The sequence below is a fragment of the Crocodylus porosus genome, unplaced genomic scaffold (genome assembly GCF_001723895.1).
Source record: "Crocodylus porosus isolate Cpor-Errol unplaced genomic scaffold, CroPor_comp1, whole genome shotgun sequence".
Taxonomy (NCBI): Eukaryota; Metazoa; Chordata; order Crocodylia; family Crocodylidae; genus Crocodylus; species Crocodylus porosus.
Window position 1 is genome coordinate 19935437 of NW_017728949.1, and position 12948 is coordinate 19948384.

A 12948-nucleotide genomic window follows, 5' to 3' on the forward strand; every position below is an offset into this window, starting at 1 on the left:
TATAAGTTTATCAGGGGTGACCACCAGGATCTGGGGGAACGTTTGTTCACCAGAGCGCCCCAAGGGATGACGAGGTCGAATGGTCATAAACTACTGCAAGACCGTTTCAGGCTGGACATAAGGAAGAATTTCTTTACTGTCCGAGCCCCCAAGGTCTGGAACAGTCTGCCATTGGAGGTGGTTCACGCACCTACAGTGAACACCTTCAAGAGCAAATTGGATGCTTATCTTGCTGGGCTCCTATGACCCCATCTGACTTCCTGCCCTTTGGGCAGGGGGCTGGACTTGATGATCTTCCAAGGTCCCTTCCAGCCCCAATGTCAATGAAATCTATGAAGATGTCCAGTTCTTTGATATCTCAATATAATGTATGTCAAACATCAGGTTGGGTCTACTATGTTTGCTTAATCTCAGGCTTTTCAATACCCATTTAATTTTTTCAATACAGCCAGAGAGGAGCCTGATATAATGTCTATGGAATCATTTTAATTTGTCAATTAATGTTTTGCCTCACAGCCACTGTCCTTCAGGAAAGGACTGGATGGAACTGCATTTGAATAAGTTAATATTATTACAGATCTGTCAGAGAGCTCCTGTTGAAGATGATTCATATCATTCCAACTCCCCCAGGGCCTAAGCTTGTGATCTCTGAAGTGTTCAAAGTTCCTGTATACTGAGTGAACACTTGGACATCCTTCCCAGATTTCCCATCTTGTAATGGAGAAAATTACCGTTGGAAATATAAAGGGTTTGCAATTACAGTAAATCCAATAAATGTAAATGCAATACAGGACTTACGCTATTTTTAGTTTTGGAATACTGATTTTATATTGCTTCCAAGTAGGGAAATCACCCCCAGAGGGAAGCAGAAATGAAAAATAAACAAGTCACATTCATCCAGTTGTATGTTTTAGCAATTTTTTTGTCAGTGCTTAAAAGAGTAAAAGCCTCACTTAATTCTTAAAGGATTCTCCTTTGCTGCCTTTCAAAACTGAGTAAATAACATTTTTGAAAAATAAAAAAGAAGCTTGTTCTTCAAAAAAACAGACATCAGTCATATGTATTTTCTAACCTTGTAAAGTCAGCATTTTCCAGAGCAAGATTAGACTCTCAGGCAGTGCACACATAGTGGACAGATAGCTAATAAATGGCTTTGTTTTAAAGCAACTTTAGCATTTGTGTAATGATTGATGGATTGAAGTCCTTTTCCAAACAAGTTACTGTATTCTTAAACCACCCTTTTCCTTATGCAGTGTAAATGTGCTCAGTGTATAGTCAGATGTTGTTAGAAAAATATCAGCATGTTTTCTGTTTTGTTTTCTTATAATGGAGGACTGGGAAAATGTGCATTTGTTTTACGTGTTCTTTGTGTGGATTTGGCAGGTGTTCCAGTGAATAGTAGAGTTTCCTCAAAAATCCAACAGCTTCTGAACACTTTAAAAAGACCAAAGCGTCCACCGTTAAAAGAGTTCTTTGTGGATGATTTTGAAGAACTACTTGAAGGTAACAGCAGGGTAAAATATTTTACTAAATTGTAGTATCTCCACAGTTTTCTGATTTCCTCTCCCCCCCACCCTTAACTATCTCAGAGGGAGGCATGTTTGCTTCTTCAGATGGTATTGATATATACAATATATATATTAGAAGCTGCCATTTAATTGTAATGTTGGTATTTCTTAGCAATATACTCATTACTTTTCTTGTTTTTTGCAATTAGATAACACATCGTGCTTTGCTCAATATGAGGTCTACTAATTTTTTTAGCTCTTGGTGTTGGTACTGTAACATGCCACAATATAAACTTTTTTTTTATTTTTACTGATATTAGTGTTTAGTAACACTATTAACAAAATAATGTTAATTTTAATAATTTAATAACACTCAATAAAATAATCACACCATTTAAGCTTGAAAAACAGTTTTTTATCCTCTGTTTTCCTCATGTTGAGAAATTAATGAAACATTTGCACTTAAGCTAAATTTTTCAGTAAGAATTTTGTTATAAATTATCAACAGGAGCAGTCGTACTGTAATTAATTTCTGAATATTAAAACATCAAACAACAATAAAATAGTACAGACCATATGGTAAAGAGCTAAAAATGTTAGCATATTTGCTCCTTTGTGATGATATATATAGGTTTTCTATCTTTTCGACGATTAGGAATGTTAAGTGTTTGCTCATCTCTGTGACCTCTTTTCTGTAATACTCCCTTTCAAATAGAAGCATTCCAAATAGCTTGTGTTTTATACACTTATTCATGTCTAAACATCTTTCTTTGTCAGCAACCAGTTGAGACCTTTTTGCCCCAAAAATGAGTGTACAAGTGATCACTGGGACTGCTGTTTAATGCTTCTCCAATTGTTTACCTTGATGCAAGATGGGTAGCAAACAGATTAGCAAAATATCTTTTTTCCATAGTAGAGTAAGAGAGAGAATTTGGGGTTCAAATTCACTAATCACCTGGCAGTCTCTGAATAATAGAGGGCTTGGCTTTCCAAACATTTCATAGAAACTTTCATCTGTTGGTGAAGAAGCTAGCAAACCCTTAGAACAGCATCATTCTAAATGTTACGATGAATCTGGTGTAGCTGTCAAGAGTGTGGAGATGGGAGTAGTTAATGGAATAAAGAAAAGCTGGTGAAAAGAGCAGGCATTTCAAGAGTTAACTTTTCATAACTGTAATCATCTTGGTGGGTTTTTGTTGTTTTGTTTGTTTTTTTTAGTACAACAGCCTGATCCCAATCAACCAAAGCCTGAAGGAACTCCGATGGCTGTCCTTAAAGGTGAACCTTTAGGTGTGGTAACCAATTGGCCTCCATCTCTGTTGGCAGCTTTGCAGCGCTGGGGTACCACTCAGCCAAAAGCCCCTTGTCTAACAGCATTGGATACTACTGGAAAACCCATCTATACACTTACATATGGCAAGTATTGACTTAATTTTTTTAGTTAAACATGAAAAGGTAATTAGGGAATGAGCTGTTTACTTCACTTTAGAGGGAACTATAATCAGAATGGTCAGTCATTCCTGAGAACCTTGATTAGGTTCAGAATATAGCTTGCTAGACCACTAAGTGTTGTATATATTGCAGAGTAAATGAAAGCAATATCTTAGAATTTATTAAGGAATCATCTATTCTTCATCAAATGGCTTTTTCATTAACAATAGCTGCAGTAATTGGACTTCCTCACTGAAGAGCAGATGAAAGATAACTTTCTTTCTGCTGGGTTTAAGCGTGAAGGAAGGAGCAGATGACTAAAAAGTGCACTCTTCATATTTGCGAGGTAGATAGTTGAACAGAAGATCTTTATCCAGATATGTTAAGGAAGCTTAGTGGGATGGAAATCTGTTGCATTTATGAATTGGAGGTATTCATTCGTTGGATGTTTTTAGGAGAGAATTTGTTGTTTCTCCTTGAGTACGTTGATCTCTCCCTTCAAAAAATCCAATATTATGTATAAAGTATCCAAGAAATCTGAATAGATAATTATGCAAAATTACTTAAGTTGTCATTGAATAGATTAATGGAGTTAAATATAGTTGTTTGGCTTTGAAAAGCTGTTCAGTTGTTCTGAACTTTAGTATTCTCATTGGGTTGAGGAGCTATGTATTTAAATAACCAAAGACCTATAAGTGGAGATATGCACTCAAACCTAACACTGTCTGCTGCTGGAAGACAATATATTCTTTGATTAACGTCAGTTCTTAAAATTTTCTTATTCTGAGCTGTTTTGAGATCCTCAGGTGCTTTGTGCTGTGGTAGTGTGCAAGATTTTATAAAACTAAAATTCGGGGATTTTCTGTGCATCACTTCTTTGAAATCTATTTAAAGTTTGTATGTAGCTTACTGCTGATCTAAAGGATAAGGTGTGTATGTTAGCCCAGGGTCATGACATCATACTGTAATAGGAAACAGAGCTCCAATAAATACTGCTTACAAAAAGAACTGAAATATCCTATTGTGTTCTTCAGATTTTTAATTTACTTTGTACAGGGCAAGGACTTTGCCCCTGATTAATTGTGCTCTAAACATTAAGTACATTTATTGTTCAGAAGCTTACTATTTGATAACCATGACTGAAAATTCAGATTTTGTTTACACAGCGAGTGGTAACTACCTATATTTTAGAGTAATTATAGTCTGAAGAGTAGTTGATATTGCTGTTTCATAGCTGATTAGGAGTATTCTTTAAAATAGGCAATCCAAAGAACATAGCCAGGTGTATTATGAAACATAATCTAACAGATTGTTTTTCAGTCTGTCCTTAAAGCTTCTATTACTTACTGGTCATGTCTACACATGCATCAGTGTGTTTTTCCTAATGTGCATTAAATTTTGTACCTCTAGTGTGAGGTACTAAATTAATGCGTATTAAGCTGCACTAATGCCCAGTAGCTCAATCTCACTCTTTTTAGGTGATACTTAATGTACAATACCCTATTTTACTGTGCATTAGCATAATAGCCCTCTGTGCCACTTTAATGCACAATAAAATAAGCTACTGCGCATTAAAGCACATGTGTAGACATGCCCACTATGTATGAGGTACTATGCCATGATGCCCTAGACCAGCAGTCTCCAAAGTGGGGTGCGCAAGATGATCCACTGGGGAGCAGGAAGAAAATATTAGAACTTCTATTTAGATGTATATTTATATAAATATACATATATTGGGGGTGCGTGCTCAAAAAATTTTTACTGATAGGGGTGCATGAATATAAATATACATATATTGGGGGTGCATGCTCAAACATTTTTTATTGATAGGGGTGTGCGATCAAAAAAGTTTGGAGACAACTGCCATAGACGACTGTAACCTATTTGCAGGTTACTAGGGCAAAGATCTAGTACCATGCTTAAATGGAAGTCAAATTCATTAAGATATTTGCTCTAATGGAATTTGTTTTTTGTTCTGTCGTGGTAGTTGTTTAAGGGTACAAACCCATATGTCTGAAAATACTCAGTAAAATGTCATTTAAAAAAAAATGCGAGTTCTTCACTCTTGACACTGAATTCAAACATTAACATGCTGATTACTTTAAAAGTAGTCAACAGTATTCAGGGGTTGCTTTTTAGACAATTAATTCACATGGTAAACTTTCTAAGGGTTACTTCTACACATAAGCATTTGCCCCCAGGAATTTGTGTTACCAAATGGGAGAGGAAGTGAACAGGAAGACCTCATTGTTATAATACAGTCCAACCTTAGAAATGGGAAAGTAGCTTTTAATACATCTAGAAACAAAGAGAACCAATGCTTTGTGACCAGCCAGCTCGCTGCAGACCATCAAGTGCTTAACATCACAATTTGGAAACCACTATCAGTTACTTGATACATTGAGCCTATCTTTCAGGAGCTTAGTTTTAAGCATGAAATAATAAAAATAGAACCTAATAAACCCAATAAGCTGTTTAAAGAACGTAGCAATAATCTTTGAGCATGTTGCCATCACAGGGTCATTTTGAGCAATTACTGTTTTTTGTGCAGAGGGCGCAAATGTGAAGATTGGCAGGATGCATTCATAATGCACTGTAAAATCAAAGTTAGATGTTCTTATAAAAATTTGATTATATTTTTAAGTTGCACTTTGTTCAAAAACAAGGTTTAGAGGATGTAGGAGAAGCAACAGTCCTCATCTTTCCCTCCTGGCTGCAATGAATTCATTGCTCCAAAAGTTCTGCATGTATCACATGGTTATGATATGCAGTGTTGAGGTAATTCTATGGTGAATAATTTTAAGAACTTTGAAACACATTAAGGGGGTCGGATTTTAAGAAGAAAGCATAGTTAAGCTCCAAAAATCTGGCCTTGTATGATGTCCCAAGCTGGACGTTCACTTCAGGTTTTTAAATTTAATCTGTTGCTTCTCACTCTTAAAATGTTATGCTTGTTCTTAGGTTTTTGCTCTTATTTCAGGTAAACTGTGGAGTCGGAGCTTGAAGTTAGCATATACTTTGCTTAACAGGCTAACCAGTAAGAATGAACCACTACTCAAACCTGGAGACAGGGTAAGTGACTACTGGAGTAGCTCTTGAATAAGCAAGGATTAATGCTTAAATCTAGGGGAAAAAAGGAAGCTATGCATTTGGGGGTTATGATTCCATCACATTTTTCCTTAATTGTGTTTATGTACTATATTTACCAGAGTCCAAAATGACACTGCAATAATTGGATTTTTTTTGCATGGAAATTTTATTTAAACTAATTATTGCAGCGTTATCTTAAATTCACACCCCCCCTTCTATGGCAGGGAAAGCTGAAGTGGAGGGAGTAGGGGGTGGGAAGGCAGGCACCTTCCCTGCCTCCCTCCCTGGTGCCTCCACCCCCTGACGCCTGCCTCCCAGCCACTTGCCCTGCCCCCTGTATTCCTCCCCTTCTCCCACCTCTTGCCGTAGCTGTGGCCAGGCAGCAGTGCCTCCAGCAGCTGTAACCCTGGCCTACCTGATCCTGGACTTTTGCCACTGGCCACCGATCTGGACTCACCACATCTGCCACTGACTCCACATCTACTGATGGTGCTGGCTCCAGACACGGGTCAAGGCTAGAGCCAGAACCTCAGCCGCAGCCCCCTCCTGCCACTGGACTAGTATTCAAATCCAAAATAAGGCTTTTTTTCCCATGTTGAATGAATTAATCTGGTATTTATGCAGGGCCTATCCAGACTGATCTGCCCCATATCCCTCTTCCTTTATAGCCTCCAGTATCTTTTCAGACATGTTTTGTATACAAAGAGCTGCAGTACAGATAAGAAAGTATATAGCTTGTTCACAAGAATGTGGGTGAGTCAAGAAAATGCTTTAACTGAAGAAAGCCTCACAATGTTTGTGTGTATCATGGACATGCAACATTTAGCACTTCTGGAAAAGTCTAAGCAAAGTCAGCTATCTTCATCAACTTTTTCATTCCCCATGTAAACTTGCATCAGTTTAAAATAGTGTTAAAGGACTGCATTGAATGCATAATAAACTCAGAAGCACGTGCATGTGCATTTTTTTTAACAATATTAAGACTCATAAGACTTCTGCAGTAATATCTGCAACTATGAACCTGAACAATATATGGGGAACATAGTTATCCAAAAGAATACATCAAAGACTTACCAGTTTACTTGTTGTAGGTGGCTCTCGTATTTCCTAACAGTGATCCTGTGATGTTTATGGTGGCATTTTATGGGTGCCTCCTGGCAGAGCTTATTCCTGTGCCAATAGAAGTGCCACTAACAAGAAAGGTAAGTTAGTATATTGTCACTCAATAGCAAAAATAAAATACTTAAGTAATGTGCTGTTTTTTTAAATGAGGTTGTTAGACTTTCATTAACATCTTGCTGATGTGCGAACCCCCCCCAAAAAAAAACTAACAAAAAAACCAAACCCCAGCTAATCGTTTACAGCACATAACAATTCAATATATTTACCATTGTTGTTTTTCCTAAAAATGGGCAGAATGGTAGTAGTTTGACACTGTAGCTGAAAAAACATTTTAAAATATTGTATATTGATAAATGATGTAGTTGAAATGAATTAAAATCTTTGACCTAAAAAGCTTAATTGCTAAACCATTTTAAAATTTATTCTGACCCATTGTCTTATAACAGAGACTTAACATGTGTTTTTAGTTTTGTATCATGTGTATTCCTTGCTCTAATGGATGTTGCCAATCAAGAGACAATGAAAAATATATCCTTCCATATTAACATTTCAAGGTTATACATGGACACTTGCGCCTCGTTGTAATATTTTAGTGTAGGATTGATTTGGCTGTCTAAGCAGCAGTTTCCAAACTCTTGATTATGCACCACCAATTTAAAATAATACAACCTTAAGTACCACCAGCAAATTTTTGTCATATAAAGTAATTATAATAAATCTGTTAAGGCATGCCACTGGCAGGTTGTCTGCATACCACTGGTGGTACACATACTACAGATTGGGAACTGCTAGTGTAATGCATTTAGCCTTATCTGTTGCATCAGGATACTTCCAATATATTATTTCCCTAACTTAATTTAATTGTTTTTCTATCATCCACAAATGCCTGTTCCTTTGTGACTACAGGTTTTTAATTTTATCTTTCCCATGAAAAGTTATTAGAGATAACCACTGCTATGCAAAAACCTATATAGTTTGTAAAGGATATGTTAAATATCATTTTTCATAACTAAGATCTATGGATGAAAATAGGGTATTTGTATATGCAGTCTTCTGTTCCCTATAGAGCAAGGGTGTCAAACTCATCTGGCCTGGGGTCCAGGTTGCTGGCAGTATGACTAAATGAATTTGGGTCAAAAGAGGATTCCGATATACAGCAGTCAGGTGCTAATAGGCACCACACTAAGTACTTGTGTAGATTTCTTATTGAAAAGTCTCTACCTATGTGAATGCAAAGACATATATGGTGTTGAGGAAAATGTATATTAACAGCTAACTTTGTGTGTGTTCTAAACGGGGCAGAATTTAATAAAGCTTTACTATGGCATGTTTATTGTGATATTGTGGCTTTTCTGTAGGATGCTGGCAGCCAGCAGATTGGATTTCTCTTGGGCAGTTGTGGAGTAACACTGGCTCTGACAACAGACGCTTGTCAGAAAGGCCTCCCTAAAGCTCAAACTGGAGAAGTGGTTACGTTCAAAGGTACACTTTTTTATTATCCATCATTTTTCTGTAGAGCAAAGAATATTGAGCTGGGACAATGTTTGTACATTTACAGCTTTGATTTAGATTACACATTTTTAGCTGTGCTTATTAATAAAAACTGCAGAGAAATCTGAAAATGACCCACCTCTGCCAAAGCAAATATTTTAATCAAGCAGTTAATCACTTTCAGTCCACTTTTTTTCTGTCAGCAGCATGTGCTGGCATTTCATCCTAACTAAGCTGTTGGTGTCCCAAAATATTGAAAAACAAAATGTTTCTTTTGGGTTGTTTTAATAATCATTTCTTTGTTTTTATTTTAAGGTTGGCCTCGACTGATTTGGTTTGTAATTGATGGAAAACATCTGGCCAAGCCGGCAAAGGACTGGCATCCACAAGTACAGGATGCCAGTGCTGATATTGCCTATATTGAGGTGAATAAATATAATGTGTCTAACATGCAAAGTTACACTGCTGGTGCCTAGTCCACACAGCATTTCTTTCTAATATTGCTTTGTGTAGTGTTGAGAAATGCGGTTATTTAGCATCGTAGATTACCTCTTTTCTGTTGTAGAGCAAGAATGTATCTCTTAATCTTTAGTTTGCTAGGCATGGTCATGTTGTCATACAGGCAGAAGGTAGGGTAGAGACTAGCTGCTTACATTGTACTGTCAGAGTCCTTTGCCATTCCTGCCCTGTACATCTGACTTTAAGTGATGTTGAAGGGCATTGTCCTCTGCTGATACTTGACCTTGATTTTTTTTACCGTTTTTTCCAGTCCTGCACTATCTCCATCTTCTTGTTTTACCTCTATGCTTATTGAAAAAGGAAAACAAAATGTATACATTTTTTTTCCTTATATGGTACAATATTTTTTTAATTGTGGTCCCATGCAGTTTTCCTTAGGTTAAATATTCATAGTCTTTAAGTGACCATCATTGTTTTTCAATGAGACTTTCATTCTGAAGTTGCTGGGTGCTCTACAAACATGAAAGCAGGCACAGAGTTTTCTGACCTGAGGATTACCCTGGCTAAACAAATGAGAAAGGGGCGAAGAGAAGAGAACAGGTGGCTGCACCTCAGCAAAATAGTCAGGATAGTGATAAGATGCATCATGTTCCATCTTGTAATTACAAAATAAGTAATTTACAAATGGCAGGGTCAAGGAAACTATCAAAATAATGTACCATTTTATATTTAGTAGAAATGCATATAATATTAAGGTTTTCATTCTTTTAATATAATTCTGTATCCTGTGTATTATAAAACAAAACAACTAGTCCTAGAGATTAAGCACTGAAAGTTGGCCAGACTTTGTTATTAAACTTGTACATTTGTCAATTTACAATTCCCATAAATTTTCTCATTTCAGTATAAGACGAGTAAAGAGGGCAGCACAATGGGCATTACTGTATCTCATGCTTCCATGTTGGCACATTGTCATGCATTGACTCAGGCATGTAGCTATTCTGAAGGTAAGTTCCAGAAGTAGACTTTAAACATTGTAATGTTTATGCTTAGTAAAACAAAGTCTCTTTATGTTGGGGGGAGCATTTTTAGTTTCTTGTAAATATTAGCAATATATTTATTATAGTAGGAGGTGAAGTAAAGAGAGTTACCATTTGATTTCTTGGACAGTTGAAATGCATTCTGCAGCTGTCAGAGGGTTAGCCAAGGTAAATTATTGCTCATCAGACTATGAGAGTCACAAGCATGGAGAGTTAACCTGGTGATGTTTACTATGAATCTGTTGCATTTTTCCCCTCTTGTATGGCTCACGATTATATTCTTCTAATTTGCACATGCTGTTGGACTGCTTGAACATGCAGACAATTTGACCCTAAAATTCAACATGAAAATGATTGTGAAAGAGCTGCATTTTCTTATCAGTAGAACTCCTTGCTGTATGCTGTCATATTTGCTCACAGTGACAAAATACACATTTCTTATAAAATTTAGCTGCTTTTAACACTTCAGGGTAAACATGGTTATTGCGAAGTGTACCATGGGGTTTTTTTCATTTTGTGTATCAATAGAATTGCTTCCCAAGTCCCAGTCAATTATCTTCTATCATTTTGGCCACAGAACTTCTGTTACCTGGTGGTGATGCATAGGGAAGAAAAATCCAATCTGACACATGCCCCAATCAAATTTGCAAAGATAACAGTTAACTATGTTTTGTTCTCTAACCTCATTCTCTGAAACTACGTATTCTATGTAACAGGGCAGATGGTACAATTTTTGTTAATTTCGTGGAAGCCTGGCAAATCTTGTAGCATTTTTGGCAGGATATACTGTTTCTCAAATGTCCTGTAGGTTTGATGGGTGTGATATTCAGCAGTGTAACCAAAAGCTTTATGTGCTTTCAGCTGAAACATTAACAAACGTACTGGATTTCAAAAGGGATGCTGGACTGTGGCATGGAGTATTAACGGTGAGTGAACTAAACAATAAAGAACTGTATACTGAGTAATGCATCTTTGGCATTTTGGTATCTCAATGAATACATAAACTGTAGCAATATCAGAATCAGTTTTTCTGAGGGTGTAAATACTTTCTAATCTGTAGCAATAGACTGAATAGGCATACCTGAAGTTTTATTAGTTAGACATGCTTTTAACTGTCAGTGCTGTTAGTGATACTAAACTACTTATACTACAACTGTAATATTTCAAGTTTACCAATGTATTACTGTTTGAAAACATCTCAAAGAATAAATTAATTTGAAAATTTGCCTTGCAGAGTGTTATGAACAGAATGCATGTTATCAGTATTCCCTATGCATTAATGAAGGTTAATCCACTTTCCTGGATACAGAAAGTCTGCTCGTACAAAGGTAATTTAAAGTGTTTTTACTTGACAATCCATCCTACATTGAGACAAAAAGCAGGATACAGTGGGATACTCTGGAAGTAGGTCAGATGAAATCTAGGGTGGGGACAAGATGCACACGTGCGTGCACACATACGCACTCTTGCAATGGGACACGTTTGTGAGAGACCTGTGAACGTGCAAACATGTGCCATTGCTGGTTTATCACCTCTGATTTCCTTTAATCTTTGCTCAAGTTGAGGCCTGAGCCTTCTGAATTAGGGACTTCATTGTTACATTTTTCTTTGCTTGCTGTATTTCTATTGATGAAGATGCATTAAAGAATGAAGAAGCGTGCCATCCTTTTATGTCCCTGTGCATTCAGAGAATGAGGGTGAGCATATTTCCTCATCTCAGTACCATTCAGAATGATGAGAAGCTTTCACTTTCTAAAATTAAGTTCTCTTGGAGGTGCTGAATATGTTTTTGCAGTGGGAAGGATGCTTTGAATAAGAAAGAATTTACTATTTCCTGTATTGAAGTAGGGATCTGCAGATTGTGCATGTGAAAATTTAGTAACAACTTTCAGAGAACTGCCACCAATATTTAAGTTCTGGTTTTACAGCTTGACTCAACAATTCTTCATACTTGAGGATACTACTTCATGGTAGCTACTGAAGTATCTATTATTTTCGATGTATTCCCTGCACATGCTGCCTATTTTAAATTATTACTTAGATTTACTATATTTTTCCATTCAGCTCGTGTAGCAGTAGTAAAATCACGTGATATGCACTGGTCACTTTTGGCTCAACGAGATCAAAGGGATGTCAGCCTCAGTTCTTTACGAATGTTGATAGTAGCAGATGGAGCTAATCCATGTGAGTATGAGGATAATATTTCATGTTTCCATAGAGTACTACTTAGCCCAAAGTGAGAGAAACATATTGCAGCCTTCTTAAATATCGGGTCATTTAAATCCTGCCACCCATAGTCCGGAAGTTCTTCAGCCAGGAGAATGGCTGATCCACACCAAAATGCAGAAAGAAATGTCATTTTTAGATAGAGACACTACAGTAAAGCCCTTCTCTTTAAAAAAAAAAAAAAAAAAAAAAAATGAGTGAGAGGGAAGGAGGACAAGGAAGGAGGTAAGGGATAACATATCTTTGTTGTCTATAAGAAACAGCCAGGGATGATATATGTGAAAAACACAATAAAAAGAATATCAGATGGAAGTCAGGATGTGTATATATGTACAAAGTGAAGCGAATTAAAAGGAAGAGAAGCATTTACCATCTTCCAACTTCTCTACGATTATTATCCATGTGCATACTCTTATCCTTGGTGATTAAAAGCTAAACCACAATAATTTAGTTATTACCAGGGATCCTGGTTTTCTCTGATTAAAAAAAATCACAAATTCTCTTAAAAAAACTCCCAAATCTGTGATCAAAATGAAAGGCCCCTTCCCCTACAGCCCCCTGGCCCTGTTCATGCCCCCTTC

At 36.7% G+C, this 12948-nt stretch overlaps 1 protein-coding gene across 3 annotated transcripts in view; it reads left to right on the top strand.

Moving 5' to 3' along the window:
- DIP2A (disco interacting protein 2 homolog A) overlaps window positions 1-12948 on the top strand; it is a 131041-nt gene that overhangs the window by 71570 nt on the left and 46523 nt on the right. For 2 of the 3 annotated variants that reach the window (XM_019554131.1, XM_019554130.1), the window contains 10 exons: window positions 1384-1503; window positions 2727-2924; window positions 5920-6011; window positions 7121-7231; window positions 8510-8633; window positions 8958-9067; window positions 10006-10108; window positions 11003-11067; window positions 11376-11469; window positions 12206-12325. In XM_019554131.1, the coding sequence (XP_019409676.1) occupies window positions 1384-1503; window positions 2727-2924; window positions 5920-6011; window positions 7121-7231; window positions 8510-8633; window positions 8958-9067; window positions 10006-10108; window positions 11003-11067; window positions 11376-11469; window positions 12206-12325 (1137 nt within the window). Of the gene's footprint in view, window positions 1-1383; window positions 1515-2726; window positions 2925-5919; window positions 6012-7120; window positions 7232-8509; window positions 8634-8957; window positions 9068-10005; window positions 10109-11002; window positions 11068-11375; window positions 11470-12205; window positions 12326-12948 lie in introns of those variants that run through there. The other variant, XM_019554132.1, reaches the window with a different exon arrangement.